General features: G+C 44.7%; 1 protein-coding gene across 1 annotated transcript; it reads left to right on the forward strand.

Moving 5' to 3' along the window:
• Positions 1 to 11,597: 11,597 nt before the first annotated feature.
• LOC125509914 (fasciclin-like arabinogalactan protein 2) lies at positions 11,598 to 14,886 on the forward strand. The gene is made up of 2 exons (XM_048674949.1): positions 11,598 to 12,097; positions 13,698 to 14,886. Exons 1-2 carry the CDS (start codon positions 11,753 to 11,755, stop codon positions 14,604 to 14,606), a joined length of 1,254 nt encoding a protein of 417 aa, XP_048530906.1. The 5' UTR covers positions 11,598 to 11,752; the 3' UTR covers positions 14,607 to 14,886.
• The last annotated feature ends 3,588 nt before the right edge of the window (positions 14,887 to 18,474 follow it).

Raw genomic sequence — 18,474 nt, forward strand, 5'->3', positions numbered from 1 at the left:
TGGTGTAAAGCTCCGGGCAAGCGTCGGGGTCTCCAATTAGGTTGTGGAGATCGCCCCGAGCAATTTGACGGGTACCGGTGACTGCCCCCAAGGGTTGCCAAAGTGTACGGGTTCGGTGACCGCCCCCAAGGGTTGCCATTTGTACGGGTTCGATGACCGCCCTCAAGGGTCCCTTAGTGGAATCACGGCATCTTGCATTGTGCGAGGGCGTGAGGAGATTACGGTGGCCCTAGTGGCTTCTTGGGGAGCATTGTGCCTCCACACCGCTCCAAACGGAGATTAGCATCCGCAAGGGTGTGAACTTCGGGATACATCGTTGTCTCCGCGTGCCTTGGTTATCTCTTACCCAAGCCCTTTACTTATGCACTTTACTTTGTGATAGCCATATTGTTTCTTGTCATATATCTTGCTATCTCATAGTTGTTTATCTTGCTTAGTATAAGTTGTTGGTGCACATAGGTGAGCCTAGTTGTTGTAGGTTTTGTGTTTGACAAATTAACCTCTAGGTTTATTCCGCATTTTTTCAATCCTAAACCGTAATTATTTTAAAGCGCCTATTCAGCCCCCCCTCTAGGCGACATCCACGATCTTTCACATGGTCTAACTGTTGGGGAATGTAGTAATTTCAAAAATTTCCTACGCACACGCAAGATCATGGTGACGCACAGCAACGAGAGGGGAGAGTGTTGTCCACGTACCCTCGTGGACGGAAAGCGGAAGCGTTAGCACAACGCGGTTGATGTAGTCGTACGTCTTCACGATCTGACCGATCCAAGTACCGAACGCACGGCACCTCCGAGTTCAGCACACGTTCAGCTCGATGACGTCCCGCGAACTCCGATCCAGCAGAGCTTCATGGGAGAGTTCCGTCAGCACAATGGCGTGATGACGGTGATGATGTTGCTACCGATGCAGGGCTTCGCCTAAGCACCGCTACGATATGACCGAGGTGGAATATGGTGGAGGGGGGCACCGCACACGGCTGGGAGAGATCAACAGATCAACTTGTGTGTCTAGAGGTGCCCCCTGCCCCCGTATATAAAGGAGCAAGGGGGAGGCCGGCCGGCCCTCTATGGGCGCGCTAGGAGGAGGAGTCCTCCTCCTAGTAGGAGTAGGACTCCCCTTTCCTACTCCTATTAGGAGGAGGAAAGGAAGGAGGAGAAGGAGAAGGAAGGAGAGGGAGGAAAAGGAGGAAAGGGGGGCCGCCCCCTAGTCCAATTCGGTTTGGGCTAGGGGGGCTGCGCGCCCTGCCTCCTCTCTTCCACCACTTGGCCCATGAGGCCCATTACTTCTTCCTCGTATTCCCGTAACTCCCCGGTACCCCCAAAAATACCTGAATCACTCGGAACCTTTCCGACATCCGAATATAGTCGTCCGTCTTTACGTCTCGACCATTTAGAGACTCCTCGTCATGTCCCTGATCTCATCCGGGACTCCGAACTACCTTTGGTACATCAAATCACATAAACTCATAATACAACCGTCACCGAAACTTTAAGCGTGCGGACCCTACGGGTTCGAGAACTATGTAGACATGACCGAGATACGTCTTCGGCCAATAACCAATAGCGGAACCTGGATGCTCATATTGGCTCCCACATATTCTACGAAGATCTTTATCGGTCAAACCGCGTAACAACATACGTTGTTCCCTTTGTCATCGGTATGTTACTTGCCCGAGATTCGATCGTCGCTATCTCAATACCTAGTTCAATCTCGTTACCGGCAAGTCTCTTTACTCGTTCTGTAATACATCATCCCGCAACTAGCTCATTTGTTGCAATGCCTGCAAGGCTTTAAGTGATGTGCATTACCGAGAGGGCCCAGAGATACCTCTCCGACAATCGGAGTGACAAATCCTAATCTCGAAATACGTCAACCCAAGAAGTGCCTTTGGAGACACCTGTAGAGCACCTTTATAATCACCCAATTACATTGTGACGTTTGGTAGCACACAAAGTGTTCCTCCGGTAAACGGGAGTTGCATAATCTCATAGTCATAGGAACATGTATAAGTCATGAAGAAAGCAATAGCAACAAACTAAACGATCAAGTGCTATGCTAACGGAATGGGTCAAGTCAATCACATCATTCTCTAATGATGTGACCCCGTTAATAAAATGACAACTCATGTCTATGGCTAGGAAACTTAACCATCTTTGATTCAACGAGCTAGTCAAGTAGAGGCATACTAGTGACACTCTGTTTGTCTATGTATTCACACATGTATTATGTTTCTGGTTAATACAATTCTAGCATGAATAATAAACATTTATCATGAAATAAGGAAATAAATAATAACTTTATTATTGCCTCTAGGGCATATTTCCTTCAGTCTCCCACTTGCACTAGAGTTAATAATCTAGTTCACATCACCATGTGATTTAACATCAATAGTTCACATCACCATGTGATTAACACCCACAGTTCACATCGTCATGTGACCAACACCCAAAGGGTTTACTAGATTCAATAATCTAGTTCACATTGCTATGTGATTAACACCCAAAGAGTACTAAGGTGTGATCATGTTTTGCTTGTGAGAGAAATTTAGTCAACGGGTCTGCCACATTCAGATCCGTAAGTATTTTGCAAATTTCTATGTCAACAATGCTCTGCACTAAGCTACTCTAGCTAATTGCTCCCACTTTCAATATGTATCCAGATTGAGACTTTGAGTCATCTGGATCAGTGTCAAAACTTGCATCGATGTAACCTTTTATGACAAACCTTTTGTCACCTCCATAATCGAGAAACATATCCTTATTCCACTAAGGATAATTTTGACCAATGTCCAATGATCTACTCCTAGATCACTATTGTACTCCCTTGCCAAACTCAGGGCAGGGTATACAATAGGTCTGGTACACATCATGGCATACTTTATAGAACCTATGGTTGAGGCATAGGGATTGACTTTCATTCTCTCTCTATCTTCTGCCATGGTCGGGTTTTGAGTCTTACTCAACTTCACACCTTTGTAACACAGGCAAGAACTCCTTCTTTGACTGTTCCATTTTGAACTACTTCAAAATCTTGTCAAGGTATGTACTCATTGAAAAACTTATCAAGCGTCTTGATCTATCTCTATAGATCTTGATGCTCAATATGTAAGCAGCTTCACCGAGGTCTTTCTTTGAAAAACTCATTTCAAATATTCCTTTATGCTTTGCAGAATAAATCTACATTATCTCCGATCAATAATATGTCATTCACATATACTTATCAGAAATGTTGTAGTGCTCCCACTCACTTTGTTGTAAATACATGATTCACCACAAGTCTGTATAAAACTATATGCTTTGATCAACTTATCAAAGCGTGTATTCCAACTCTGAGATGCTTGCACCAGTCCATAGATGGATCGCTGGAGCTTGCATATTTTGTTAGTACCTTTAGGATCGACAAAACCTTCTGGTTGCATCATATACAACTCTTCTTTAATAAATCCTATTAAGGAATGCAGTTTTGTTTATCCATTTGCCAGATTTCATAAAATGTGGCAATAGCTAACATGATTCGGACAGACTTAAGCATAGATACGAGTGAGAAATTCTCATCGTGGTCAACACCTTGAACTTGTCGAAAACCTTTTTGCGACAATTCTAGCGTTGTAGATAGTAACACTACTATCAGCGTCCGTCTTCCTCTTGAAGATCCATTTAATCTCAATGGCTCGCCGATATTTGGGCAAGTCAATCAAAGTCCATACTTTGTTCTTATACATGGATCTCATCTCAGATTTCATGGCCTCAAGCCATTTCGCGGAATCTGGGCTCATCATCGCTTGCTCATAGTTCATAGGTTCGTCATGGTCAAGTAACATGACCTCCAGAACAGGATTACCGTACCACTCTGGTGCGGATCTCACTCTGGTTCACCTATGAGGTTCGGTAGTAACTTGATCTGAAGTTACATGATCATCATCATTAGCTTCCTCACTAATTGGTGTAGTAGTCACAGGAACAGATTTTTCTGTGATGAACTACTTTCCTATAAGGGAGCAGGTACAGTTACCTTATCAAGTTCTACTTTCCTCCCACTCACTTCTTTCGAGAGAAACTCCTTCTCTAGAAAGGATCCATTCTCAGCAATGAATATCTTGCCTTCGGATCTGTGATAGAAGGTGTACCCAACATTTTCTTTTGGGTATCCTATGAAGATTTACTTCTCCGATTTGGGTTCGAGCTTATCATGTTGAAACTTTTTCACATAAGCATCGCAGTCCCAAACTTTAAGAAACGACAGCTTAGGTTTCTCACCAAACCACAGTTCATACGGTGTCATCTCAACGGATTTAGATGGTGCCCTATTTAACGTGAATGTAGTTGTCTCTAATGCATAACCCCAAAACGATAGTGGTAATCGGTAAGAGACATCATATATCGCACCATATATAATAAAGCATGGTTACGACGTTCGGACACACCATTACACTGTGGTGTTCCAGGTGGCGTGAGTAGTGAAACTATTTCACATTGTTTTAACTGAAGGCCAAACTCGTAACTCAAATATTTTACTTCTGCGATCATATCGTAGAAACTTTTATTTTTGTTACGATGATTCTCCACTTCACTCTGAAATTCTTTGAACTTTTCAAATATTTCAGACTTGTGTTTCATCAAGTAGATATACCCATATCTGCTCAAATCATCTGTGAAGGTCAAAAAATAACGATACCTGCCGCGAGCCTCAACATTCATCGGACTGCATACATTAGTATGTATTATTTCCAATAAGTCAGTTGCTTGCTCCATTGTTCCGGAGAACGGAGTCTTAGTCATCTTGCCCATGAGGCACGGTTTGCAAGCATCAACTGATTCATAATCAAGTGATTCCAAAAGCCCATCAGCATGGATTTTCTTCATGCGCTTTACACCAATATGACCTAAACGGCAGTGCCACAAATAAGTTGCACTATCATTATTAACTTTGCATCTTTTGGCTTCAATATTATGAGAATGTGTATCACCACAATCGAGATCCAACAAACCATTTTCATTGGGTGTATGACCATAGAAGGTTTTATTCATGTAAACAGAACAACAATTTATTCTCTTACTTAAATGAATAACTATATTGCAATAAACATGATCAAATCATATTCATGCTCAATGCAAACACCAAATAACACTTATTTAGGTTCAACACTAATCCCGAAAGTATAGGGAGTGTGCGATGATGATCATATCAATCTTGGAACCACTTCCAACACACATCGTCACTTCACCCTTAACTAGTCTCTGTTCATTCTCCAACTCTCGTTTCGAGTTACTACTCTTAGCAACTGAACCAGTATCAAATACTGAGGGGTTGCTATGAACACTAGTAAAGTACACGTCAATAACATGTATATCAAATATACCTATATTCACTTTGCCATCCTTCTTATCAGCCAATTACTTGGGGTAGTTCCGCTTCTAGTGACCAATCCCTTTGCAGTAGAAGCACTTAGTCTCAGGCTTAGGTCCAGACTTGGGTTTCTTCACTTGAGCAGAAACTTGCTTGCCGTTCTTCTTGAAGTTCCCCTTCTTTCCTTTGCCCCTTTTCTTGAAACTAGTGGTCTTGTCAACCATCAACACTTGATGTTTTTCTTGATTTCTACCTTCGTTGATTTCAGTATCACGAAGAGCTTGGGAATTTTTTTCGTTATCCCTTGCATATTATAGTTCATCACGAAGTTCTAGTAACTTGGTGATGGTGACTAGAGAATTCTATCAATCACTATTTTATCTAGAAGATTAACTCCCACTTGATTCAAGCGATTGTAGTACTCAGACAATCTGAGCACATGCTCACTGCTTGAGCTATTCTCCTCCATCTTTTAGCTATAGAACTTGTTGGAGACTTCATATCTCTCAACTCGAGTATTTGCTTGAAATATTAACTTCAACTCCTGGAACATCTCATATGATCCATGACGTTCAAAACGTCTTTGAAGTCCCGATTCTAAGTTGTTAAGCATGGTGCACTAAACTATCAAGTAGTCATCATATTGAGCTAACAAAATGTTCATAACGTCTGCATCTGCTCCTGCAATAGGTCAGTCACCTAGCGGTGCATCAAGGACATAATTCTTCTGTGCAGCAATGAGGATAATCCTCAGATCACGGATCCAATCCGCATCATTGCTACTAACATTTTTTTCAACTTAGTTTTCTCTAGGAACATATAAAAATTAAACGGGGAGCAACATCGCGAGCTATTGATCTACAACATAGATATGCTAATACTACCAGGACTAAGTTCATGATAAATTAAAGTTCAATTAATCATATTACTTAAGAACTCCCACTTAGATAGACATCCCTCTAATCATCTAAGTGATCACGTGATCCAAATCAACTAAACCATAACCGATCATCACGTGAAATGGAGTAGTTTTCAATGGTGAACATCACTATGTTGATCATATCTACTATATGATTCACGCTCGACCTTTCGGTCTCAGTGTTCCGAGGCCATATCTGCATATGCTAGGCTCGTCAAGTTTAACCTGAGTATTCTGCGTGTGCAAAACTGGCTTGCACCCATTGTAGATGGACGTAGAGCTTATCACACCCGATCATCACGTGGTGTCTGGGCACGACGAACTTTGGCAACGGTGCATACTCAGGGAGAACACTTTTATCTTGAAATTTAATGAGAGATCATCTTATAATGCTACCATCATAACTAAGCAAAGTAAGATGTATAAAAGATAAACATCTCATGCAATCAAAATATGTGACATGATATGGCCATCATCATCTTGTGCCTTTGATCTCTATCTCCAAAGCATCGTCATGATCTCCATCGTCACCGGCATGACACCATGATCTCCATCATCTTGATCTATATCAATGTGTCGTCACATGGTCGTCTCGCCAACTATTGCTCTTGCAACTATTGCTATCGCATAGCGATAAAGTAAAGCAATTATTTGGCGCTTGCATCTTATGCAATAGAGAGACAACCATAAGGCTTTTGCCAGTTGCCGATAACTTCAACAAAACATGATCATCTCATACAACAACTTATATTTCATCACGTCTTGACCATATCACATCACAACATGCCCTGCAAAAACAAGTTAGACGTCCTCTACTTTGTTGTTGCAAGTTTTACGTGGCTGCTACTGGGCTTAGCAAGAACCGTTCTTACCTACGCACCAAAACCACAACGATAGTTTGTCAAGTTGGTGCTGTTTTAACCTTCGCAAGGACCGGGCGTAGCCACACTCGGTTCAACTAAAGTTGGAGAAACTGACACCCGCCAGCCACCTGTGTGCAAAGCACGTCGGTAGAACCAGTCTCGCGTAAGCGTACGTGTAATGTCGGTCCGGGCCGCTTCATCCAACAATACCGCCGAACCAAAGTGTGACATGCTGGTAAGCACTATGACTTATATCGCCCACAACTCACTTGTGTTCTACTCATGCATATTACATCAACGCATAAAACCTGGCTCGGATGCCACTGTTGGGGAATGTAGTAATTTCAAAAATTTCCTACGCACACGCAAGATTATGGTGATGCACAGCAACGAGAGGGGAGAGTGTTGTCCATGTACCCTCGTAGACCGAAAGCGGAAGCGTTAGCACAACGCGGTTGATATAGTCGTACGTCTTCACGATCCGACCGATCCAAGTACCGAACGCACGGCACCTCCGAGTTCAGCACACGTTCAGCTCGATGACGTCCCGCGAACTCCGATCCAGCAGAGCTTCACGAGAGAGTTCCGTCAGCACAACAGCGTGATGACGGTGATGATGTTGCTACCGATGCAGGGCTTCGCCTAAGCACCGCTACGATATGACCGAGGTGGAATATGGTGGAGGGGGCACCGCACACGGCTGGGAGAGATCAACAGATCAACTTGTGTGTCTAGAGGTGCCCCCTGCCCCCGTATATAAAGGAGCAAGGGGGAGGTTGGCCGGCCCTCTATGGGCGTGCCAGGAGGAGGAGTCCTCCTCCTAGTAGGAGTAGGACTCCCCTTTCCTACTCCTACTAGGAGGAGGAAAGGAAGGAGGAGAAGGAGAAGGAAGGAGAGGGAGGAAAAGGAGGAAAGGGGGCCCGGCCCCCTAGTCCAATTCGGTTTGGGCTAGGGGGGCCGCGTGCCCTGCCTCCTCTCTTCCACCACTTGGCCCATGAGGCCCATTACTTCTTCCTCGTATTCCCGTAACTCCCCGGTACCCCCGAAAATACCCGAATCACTCGAAACCTTTCCGATGTCCGAATATAGTCGTCCAGTATATCGATCTTTACGTCTCGACCATTTAGAGACTCCTCGTCATGTCCTCGATCTCATCCGGGACTCCGAACTACCTTCGGTACATCAAATCACATAAACTCATAATACAATCGTCACCGAAACTTTAAGCGTGCAGACCCTACGGGTTCGAGAATTATGTAGACATGACCGAGATACGTCTCCGGCCAATAACCAATAGCGGAACCTGGATGCTCATATTGGCTCCCACATATTCTACGAAGATCTTTATTGGTCAAACCGCATAACAACATACGTTGTTCCCTTTGTCATCGGTATGTTACTTGCCCGAGATTCGATCGTGGTATCTCAATACCTAGTTCAATCTCGTTACCGGCAAGTTTCTTTACTCGTTCCGTAATACATCATCCCGCAACTAACTCATTAGTTGCAATGCTTGCAAGGCTTTAAGTGATGTGCATTACCGAGAGGGCCCAGAGATACCTCTCCGACAATCGGAGTGAAAAATCCTAATCTCGAAATACGGCAACCCAACAAGTACCTTTGGAGACACCTATAGAGCACCTTTATAATCACCCAGTTACGTTGTGACGTTTGGTAGCACACAAAGTGTTCCTCCGGTAAACGGGAGTTGCATAATCTTATAGTCATAGGAACATGTATAAGTCATGAAAAAAGCAATAGCAATAAACTAAACGATCAAGTGTTATGCTAACGGAATGGGTCAAGTCAATCACATCATTCTCTAACAAATAAAATTGCAATGGCCTAATTAAAATGTCGTGCTACCTATGATTAACTACAATGGCCTAATTAAAACTAGCATGCTCTACAAAAACATATAAATTGTCATGTCCGAAGTAATAAAGTGCCATGGAACATACAACGAAACTACCAGGGCCAAATTAATGAGAATGCGATGGAGTAAAAATAATAAAATATTGCCATGGCCTAAATTATAAAATGGCTATGCTACCTAAAATGAACTCAATGTTCTAATTAATACAGGTGCCATGCTACCCACAAAATGAAATTGCCATGGCCTAATTTATAAAAATGTGATGCTACCTATAATAAAGGTACACCTAATGAAAACTACCATAGACTACTTAAATAGAAAATGCCATGATCTTAAAATTACCATGGCCAAAATTAATAAAAATGCCATGGCACATACAATTAAACTACCATGGAAATAATAATAATAATAATAATAATAATAATAATAATAATAAATTGTCATGGGATTTTAATGAAAAATTACCATGATCTTTGATAATATAAATGTCTTTCTCTTAATAAAAAATTGTGATGCTCTTAATAATAAAAGTGTCGTGCTCTTAATAAAAATGCCATGCTATTTTTACAACAATGTGATGGCAATTAACAAAAATTGTCATGCCCTAATTTATAAAAAATGTGGCGCTATCTATAATAAAACTACCATGACCTAATTAAAACTACCATAGACTAATTAAATAGAAATACCATAATCTCATAATTACCATGGACAAAATAAAAAATTCCATGGTACATACAATGAAACTACCATGGGCCTAATTAACTATTTTGCCATGGAAAAATATAATAAAATTTGCCACGGCCTTTAATAAAAAATGCCATGATCTTTAATAATATAAATGCCATGCTCTTATTAAAACTATTGTCATGTTGTTAATAAATAAAAAGTGACAGGCTCTTAATAAAAAATGCCATGTCGTTTTTACAATAAAATACCATGGCAGTTGACAAAAATGACACGGTTTTTAGTACTCTTCCCTCTTAATTGTGTCATGGACTATAATTAACAATTTCAAAACATGGCAAAACTTCTATAGCAAAACTACCTATAAAAAATATGGCAAAAACAAATATAAAAAATTGCCTTGTTTTTAAGAAACAAAAAAAAATCTGAATTTGAAAGGTGTTTCAGCAATCAAAAAGGATTGTGAAACAGGGTTTGTTAACTTGTTGCATCTTCCCAAGATATGACAAGAAAGCTTATCACCTATAAAAAACTAGTGAAAAAGCCAGTAGGTATCAAATTAACCGCGGTAGTTAGTTTATTTGATTCGAACAAAAACCGGACAAACTGGTGCAAAAGTTATGCGCGGACAGGAGCAGACATTTCCCTTGCTTAAATGTTGACAAAGTGCATCAGCAAAATACAAATGCAGAACTACATACAAAAGACATATAAAAACATGGTAGATCATAAACATTGCCATGACAATAAACATCAAAAATCTGCCAAAGGGCCATAGTAGTTTTCGTTGATTAGGACATGGAAAAATGTGTCTCAATTGTTAGATAAAGAGAAACAAGGCAATTATATTTTTTTGACCCATGGCAATTATCTCAAGAACAGTTCATGGGGGTCATGGCATCAACACTGCTACCATCGGACGGAAGCCGGGCGGCACCGACAACTCGATCTCCGGACACGTCCCCGTCGCTGTTGTCGAGTGAGGAAGCCGGCGGTGCCGCACGCCATGAACTGAGAAAGGGAATGGGGAACAAGCACGAATATAGCGCTCCAATGGGACCAGAGCAAACACCACATGGGCCATCGATCTCCGGAGGCCGGTGCACTTCCTAACCCGAATTGCCACTACGTTTTCATCTACTCGGCAAGTAGAGGTAGTGAATGGCATAAAGAGGGGAACCGGGGGCCACCGTGGCATCATCGTCAAGGAAATACTTGCTATGAAACCACAATTTCAAACTTGTTCTTTTCATTTTGAAAGTAGAAATACAAATCACGAGGCACATAGTCTTGCTAAACATGCTCTAGGTCTTGCCGTCAGAGGCCTTCTTTGGCTCCTACGACCTCCGGACCTACATTATTGCATCCTTATGAACACCAATCCTCGATCAATAAAGTTGGCATGTTTGAGTAAAAAAATCGGCTCATCCCGTTGCACCGCACCGCCGGTCGTCGGCGACGGCATGAGGCAATGCAGGAGGAGTACGACTACAAACATGACACGCGACTCGAGATGCGCCACCATTTACTCCCACGCGATGCACAGAAAGAGAGCAGTGGCAGGGCGAGGACAACCGGTGCAATGTCCAGCCGCTCCGAGAGCCTCATCATAATCCATCCATCGACCCCCAGCAAGCCAGGTCACGGCCACGTGTTGGAGGCCCCTCTCGCCCTTCCTTTTTCTTTCTTCAGCCCCATACTGTCCCTTCCCAACCTCACACGCCTCCCAGATTCGCGAGCGCCGGGTGCGCCCAGCACAACCGCCGCCCCGCGAGGGCATCCCCGTAATTACCCCGCAGCTCCAGGGGCACTCGCGCCACCGACTCCCGTCCCTGCCTGCCAGACCCCGCTGCCGCTACGCGCACACAGCTACTCCTACTACATAGCCCAGCCAGCACTGGGCCATCATTACACCATCACTCAGTGGTGCTCCGCTCTGCTCAGCTCAGCGCCCTCCACCAGTCCGCCCCACTCCATCCCGAGCTGAGCTGAGCCGCCACCAGCACTAGCGGCCAAGCTCTAGACGCCGGCTGCCTCACCGACGAGGAGAGGATAATGGAGGCGCTGCGGCGGACGTTGCTGGTGGCGCTGGCGGTGCTGGCCCTGGCGGCGGCGGCGGCGGAGGGGTACAACATCACCAAGATCCTGGCCGAGTACCCGGAGTACTCGCAGTTCAACAAGCTGCTGACGCAGACGCGGCTGGCGCAAGACATCAACAAGCGCCGCACCATCACCGTGCTCGTCGTGGCCAACGGCGACATGGGCGGCCTCGCCGGCGGGGGCCGCACGCTGCAGACCATCCGCCACATGCTCCAGATTCACGTCCTCGTCGACTACTACGGCGGCAAGAAGCTCCACCAGCTCGCCCACGGCGTCACCGCATGCTCCACCATGTTCCAGGTACCGTACCGTACCAAGTTATTGCCACCGACCACCCTCCTCCTCGCTCGCCGCCGGCCAGCTGCTAGTCCCTGCTCTTACTAGAAGAGTCGCCGGTAGATAGCTGCTAGTCTCGGGTCCGAGACGGAGACGCTGACATGTGGGGACACGCTATCCTCCTGTCGGTGAGCATGAAATTAAGGGAGTAACTTTGTCGGCACCGTCCATTAGACAGTTTTTTAAGCTTTGAACCTCAGCTTAGAGTCACTGTATTAGCATCGTTGGACTCTGGACAGTTCTACCTTTTCAGGTTTTAAAGCTGCACTTAGCTCTAACTAACTGATTGCATCTCCTCCTAAAAAACATTTTCTATTGTACTACTGTAGAAAGAAAAGATAAACGTCTATTCTTGAAATAGCAGTATTCATCGTATGCTGTTTTATCCTCAACATAAACACATCTTGAATCCATTTCCGGGCCATTTTCCCAGCTGCTCCTTTGATGTTTGCAGAAAAGCCGTAGCGCCGCTTCATTATTGTTCTTCCTTCTTCGTAATGCAGTAGCAGTTGGTGGTGGATGGGGTTCCGGATAGAATCATAGAATAGCGAAAGCTCCCATCCATGGTGCTGGATGCCCTGCCCAAGCCACTAATCAAAGTTTAAAGCTAGAGATATGGTACTCTACCAAGCAAATAGGGGCCACCCAAATGTGGAATTAATGGCGTCTTTGTACCACTATCAACAAATGACAATGTCGCTTCGCTGAAAAATACGACCCACTAACTAATTTTGGTTCGATACTGACATGACACACGTCGCTTTCGAGGCTAGGCCTGGCCGGCAATGGTTTTATGCACTGATGTGGGTGCACATGCACATGCCCGGCCAGTCTCTAAATTATTGGCCTGCGTGATTATGAAGCTGTCGAGTGAGTGTAGTGTAGCGTAGTGCACAACGGTCGCCGTGAGTCGTCAAGTGGCCTTTCTTTCTGCCGATTTTATGGTCAATCATCGACCCATCGAATCCCTCGGCTAGCGGGTCATTTGAAAATGATGGGAATTGGAACTCCCCAGGCTGGATCTCGCCGTTTTTAAACTAGTTTAAGCCTTGGAGTGATAGATAAGATTGCCTCTTTGTTTAGATTCTTGTAGTATGGAGTGTGTTGCCAACTTGCTGTCGAGTCAACAACCCACTGGTTAGTTGCTTCAATTTGTCTTTCTGATTGAGGCCAAAACAGTGTACTCCACGTTTGTAATAATTTCGGGATTACTGCACATTTGCCATGAAGATGGCCTACTAATTGGAGCAGTACTAGTGTACACATTTGTCACGGAATTCACTAACTCCAAAAGTAATTGGTTGCTATTAAGCGCCGAATTGAATGGGTCACCCTCAACGTGGACAATCCTTTCCTACTGGCTACTGTTTCTCTGTCTGAAAACATGGGCATGAAGTAGGTGAGCTTAATAATTTGGTTCGTGCAGCATCAGCTAGGAGTATCTACTGTACATGAATTCCCATCAATTCAGCTGCAAATGCTTAATTATGATCTTCTTGTTAGTACGAAACCTTTCTACTAGTTCGCCGCGATTAACTGAGATGGGTTAATGGTCGTGGTGCAGGAGTCCGGCGCGGCCCCCGGCATGTCCGGGTACGTGAACATCACGCAGCACCGGGGCGGCAAAGTGACGTTCACGGCGGAGGACGCGGAGGACAGCGCGCCCTCCTCCGCCTTCGTCAAGTCCGTCAAGGAGATCCCCTACGACCTGGCGGTGCTCCAGATCAGCAAGGTGCTGGCCTCGCCGGAGGCCGAGGCGCCCGTGGCGGCGCCGGCGCCCGTCAACATCACCGAGCTGCTCTCCAAGAAGTACTGCAAGAGCTTCGCCGGCCTGCTGGCCGCCAACGCCGACGCCTACAGCACCATCAACGCCACCAAGGACAACGGGCTCACCCTCTTCTGCCCCGTCGACTCCGCCGTCGCCTCCTTCATGCCCAAGTACAAGAACCTGACGGCCAAGGGCAGGACGGCCATCCTGCTCTACCACGCCGTGCCGGACTACTACTCGCTGCAGCTGCTCACCTCCAACAGCGGCAAGGTCAGCACGCTCGCCACCTCCAACGTCGCCAAGAAGGACTACAGCTTCGACGTCGAGAAGGACGGCGAGACCGCCGAGCTGGACACCAAGGTGAACTCGGCCTCGGTCACCTACACCATCAAGGACGACGACCCGCTCGCCGTCTACGCCATCTCCAAGTTCCTGCAGCCCAAGGAGCTGTACAAGATCGCCAAGGACATCGCCCCCGCGCCGGCGCCCGAGGCCCCCAAGAAGAAGAAGACCACCAAGAAGAAGCCCTCCGCGGCCGCCTCGCCCTCGGACGACGACGACGACGATGACTCCGCCGCGGACTCGCCCGACGACTCCTCATCCGACGACGCCACCGCTGACAAGGACGGCGCCGCGCCGTCCGCGGTGGCCGGGTGGGTGACGGCCGCCGTGGCCGTGGCCTTGGCGCTGGCATTGGCAGCTTAATAAGGTGTGTGAACTAGTGTGTTTTTGTGCTGAGTTCTCCCAAAATTCGTGGCCCTTGTTATTTAGCGCGAAAAATAAGAAGGGCCATTTCATTCATATTTATTACCGCATGTCCTGAAGAAAAAGAAGGGAAAAGACAGGAATTTCCGGGGTTTTTGTTGTGATGATCATTTTGTAATGATAGTGGTCAATGGTACTGGAATGTGTGTTTGTGTTTATAATACTACATATGACAGACATCCTGGAGCTTAGAGTGATGTACAATTTTCTAGTTCTACCACTCTACTTTTGCCTTTTAAGCTGTTCGAATGCCGAACTTTCCCTAGCGACTCGTCAACTTTCATGGAGAAGTGGAGCTTCCCATGTGATCGATTGATTTAACTTTGCTTGTTCAGCTTGTAAAGGGCACGATGTTGTACCCCTTTGCTTCTACAAGGGCATCCTTAGGGTTTCTGGCGCCTCACGCTGGCACCACGGCCGGTCTACCTCATCTCTTATGGTTTAGGGCCATGCCACGGAGACGTGGGCGGGCTTCGGTTTTTAGGTGATTTTTTAAGTTTTATTAAGGTTTGTGTGACAGTGGCTCTGAAGATGAAATAAAGTTTTTCTCGTCTATTTCAGTGGTGCTTCTAACCTCATCAGAGGGTCTGCGAAAGTTTGTCTTCGGCTAATCTTATGGGAATCGGTCAGCGTTTGTCTTATGTGGATCCGATCTTCATTTGTCTTTATCTGTGTGTCTATAGGTTGGACCCATTTGATCTACGTGTCTCTTCGTCAGTGTCAACGATGATTGTTGTTCTGATGCATTGATCCTATATGGTCTTAGCATGATGACTTTCCTATTATCTACTATAATAAAGTTTGTGCGACTCCGTGAGGGAGGAGGGACAATGATAGCGGCGCGTTTTCGACTTGCTCCAATTCTTGTAGTCATCGCTAGGTAGTCTACAAACATTGGAGAATGCCTCCTCTTTCTAGCGACGACTACAAGTGTTGGAGCTCTTTGGAAATTAGCGCGAGGTCTACCTCCTTTTGCTTGACCTCCACTTTCTTGGCTCTTGACCGGTCATTGGCATCATTGAACTTGAGCTTCTTCTTTTGTATTTCAAAGAAGTTCTTCATTGCCTCCTCTTTCCACGCTTCCTTTCTTCTCTCTCTTTCCTCTTCTACTTGACACCTCCTTCTGAGTTATGAACCCTTTTAATATTTCTTGCAAGACGGGTGTTGAATCATCATGCTTTGAATTTAACTTGGAGTTGGTCTTTCCCCTCGGTCTCCTCTCACTTGGGTCGATGACCGATGACCACCCCACCTTTTTTGGGACGCATATTGGTCTTACCGCTTTCCACAATCTTTCTTTGTCATCCAACAATGAGTTAAGATTAATGGCCTGCCCCATGTTCGGCCTTGAAGGTAAAAAGCTTTGATGTGTTCGTTTTTTTGATAGCTTACCACATATTCCATGTGGTAAGATATCCAAAGCTTGAAACACCTACATATATAGATGAAACCAACAAGGTACATTCATATGTATGGAAGGATGATATATACTCATATGAACAAGGAAACAAAAAATATACCAAGTCCTTGATGCCAATGCCACTCACGGGATGGGCAACGACATGACCATAGGAGCCACAAAATTTGTTGCACTCCGCTTGGGTAAAGCTCCACCTCTTCTGAAGCGAGGCACTCTCAAATTTGTAGGGCTCAAACTTCCTATGTTCATGGAAGAATTGCTGGCCCTTGTTCGAAAATGTTCCACCTTTTTTGCTTGGTGTCAATTTTGGGGTCTTGTCCAATTTTCATCCAAGGCTCGCGCAACGCAACTTGTCCTCATCCTCCGTGTATGCTCCGGTCCTCATGCTTTAATTTGACGCCTCTTTTTATGAATTATGACCGGGCTATTTGAGCTAGCTCATTCTCAAACAATGGTTCTTCCTCGATGCTGACACTCTATTGGCATTCGGTCTCTTGGCCACCATCCCCTTGGACACCCTCATTGATCATGTCGCAATGACATCATCTTAGTACCTCGGGTCGTCCGGCGTCAGGGCCGGCATTCCATCAAATAGGTCGCGGGCATCGGGAAAGTTGGCCGGGAAGACCACCCATGAGTGCTTCCTTTGCATCGCAGTGGACTCGCCGGCCACATGTGCGACATTGAGATCAAGGGGAGGCACCATGGGGATGATCGACACGAAATCAAAGATTTTTTACAAGGGGTCTCGAGGTAAGGTGGAGAAGCAGGACGTTGCTTGGTCATGTCCAGGAAGGTACCCATATGTCGGAGTGATGTTGACATGGAGGGCGACTCCGAAAGCCTGGGCGGTCGGGCTGCCGCCGAGCCCGTGCTGGTCGCCACAATGGCGGATGCGAGAAAGGTTGGCTTGTGGACAATCCCTAGCATAAAGAAGGAGGTTTGCTCAGCCTTAGCGACGATGACCTCAGTGTCCGCAACGGTGGCCCGTGCCTGAGCGGTGACGACAATATCTTCTTTTGTCTTGACCCTCCGCTTCGCCGTCTCGGCTACTCTCTGCTCCGAGGTGAGCTCTTTCTTCCGCTTCACGGCGGCCACGACACGGGAAGACACGGCGAGGACTTCGGTAGGGGTGGGTGCGTCGGCCACAACTAAGGTGGGCATGGGGTTTGGAAGAGGAAAGGGCGGACGTGAGATTTGGGAGAGTGGAGATGGTGTGTCATGGGTCTACGATATGACAGGCAATGTTGCCAGTCAGTGTGTTAGCATCGGGTTAGTCGAGAATTGTAGGGCGTGACTTACTTAAGGGGAAAGAGCGGGTTTTCCATTGGGTTTTCTGGGTCTTTTTGTTTCTTTGTTTTCCCTTGTTTTTCATCGGGTTTTCTTCGTTCCTTTCTCCATTTCACCATTTTTCCCTTTCTTTCTTTCTTTTTCTTCGGTTTTCTTTATTACTTTTCACGATTCTCATTTCATTTTTTCTTTTCTTTCCCTTTTCTTTGTTTTGCTTCGGTTTGCTTTGTTTCTTTCTCGATTTTCAATGTTTTTTCTTTCTTTTATCTTCATTTTTCTTTGATTTTGTTTTATTTCTTTCTCATTTTCATCTGCTTTTCTTCTTGTTTTCCCTCATTTTTTTTATTGTTTTTCTATACACATTTTGGTATATATATAATACACTTTAACATTTTTACATAAAAGTTTAAATTTTCTTGAATAAATTGTCAACATTTTGTAAATATGTTTCAAATGCTTGTTAATATTTTTTGAATACATTGTCAGCATTTTTTATACATTTTTAACATTCTTTTAAAATGCTTTATTAAAAAAATTCAAATAAAAGATTAAAGTTGTTTAATACATGGTCAACATTTTTATATACACATTTAACATTTTCCAAATGCTTAATTGACATTTTTATGTACAATGTAAAAAAACATCATCATTTTCTAGTACATGGTCAACATTTTTTGTACACATTTAACAGTTTTCAAATGCTTAATTGACATTTTTTAAATACTTTTTCAACACTTTTTCAAATACTTGTATACATTTTTCATATATGTTATAATTTTTTCTCTATGCACATTTAACATTTTTCAAATGATTGGCAACATTTTTCAAATGTTTTTTGTAGAGTGTTTTTTAAATATATATTTAAAATATTTTAAAGTATAAAAAATCTGAAAATAAAGCAAAAACGAAAATAGGAAACATAAAAAGAAAAAAAAGAGAGAAAATGAGGCTGTGGCCACCTATGCGCGTGGGCTGACCCATCTCGTGGCTAACCCAGCCCAAATTTGAATTATGAAATGGGTATGGACAGCAAAACGGACATTAGTCCGTTTGCGCACTACGCTAGGCCGTGGTTTTTGTCCGCACGTACAGAACACG

The sequence above is a fragment of the Triticum urartu genome, chromosome 5, assembly GCF_003073215.2.
Source record: "Triticum urartu cultivar G1812 chromosome 5, Tu2.1, whole genome shotgun sequence".
Taxonomy (NCBI): domain Eukaryota; kingdom Viridiplantae; phylum Streptophyta; class Magnoliopsida; order Poales; family Poaceae; genus Triticum; species Triticum urartu.

Excerpts from the sequence above, each read along its gene's own strand:
- LOC125509914 (XM_048674949.1), top strand. The coding sequence starts at position 11,753 with ATGGAGGCGCTGCGGCGGACGTTGCTGGTGGCGCTGGCGGTGCTGGCC. Across the intron at positions 12,098-13,697 it reads CATGCTCCACCATGTTCCAG|GAGTCCGGCGCGGCCCCCGG; the intron begins GTACCGTACCGT and ends GTCGTGGTGCAG.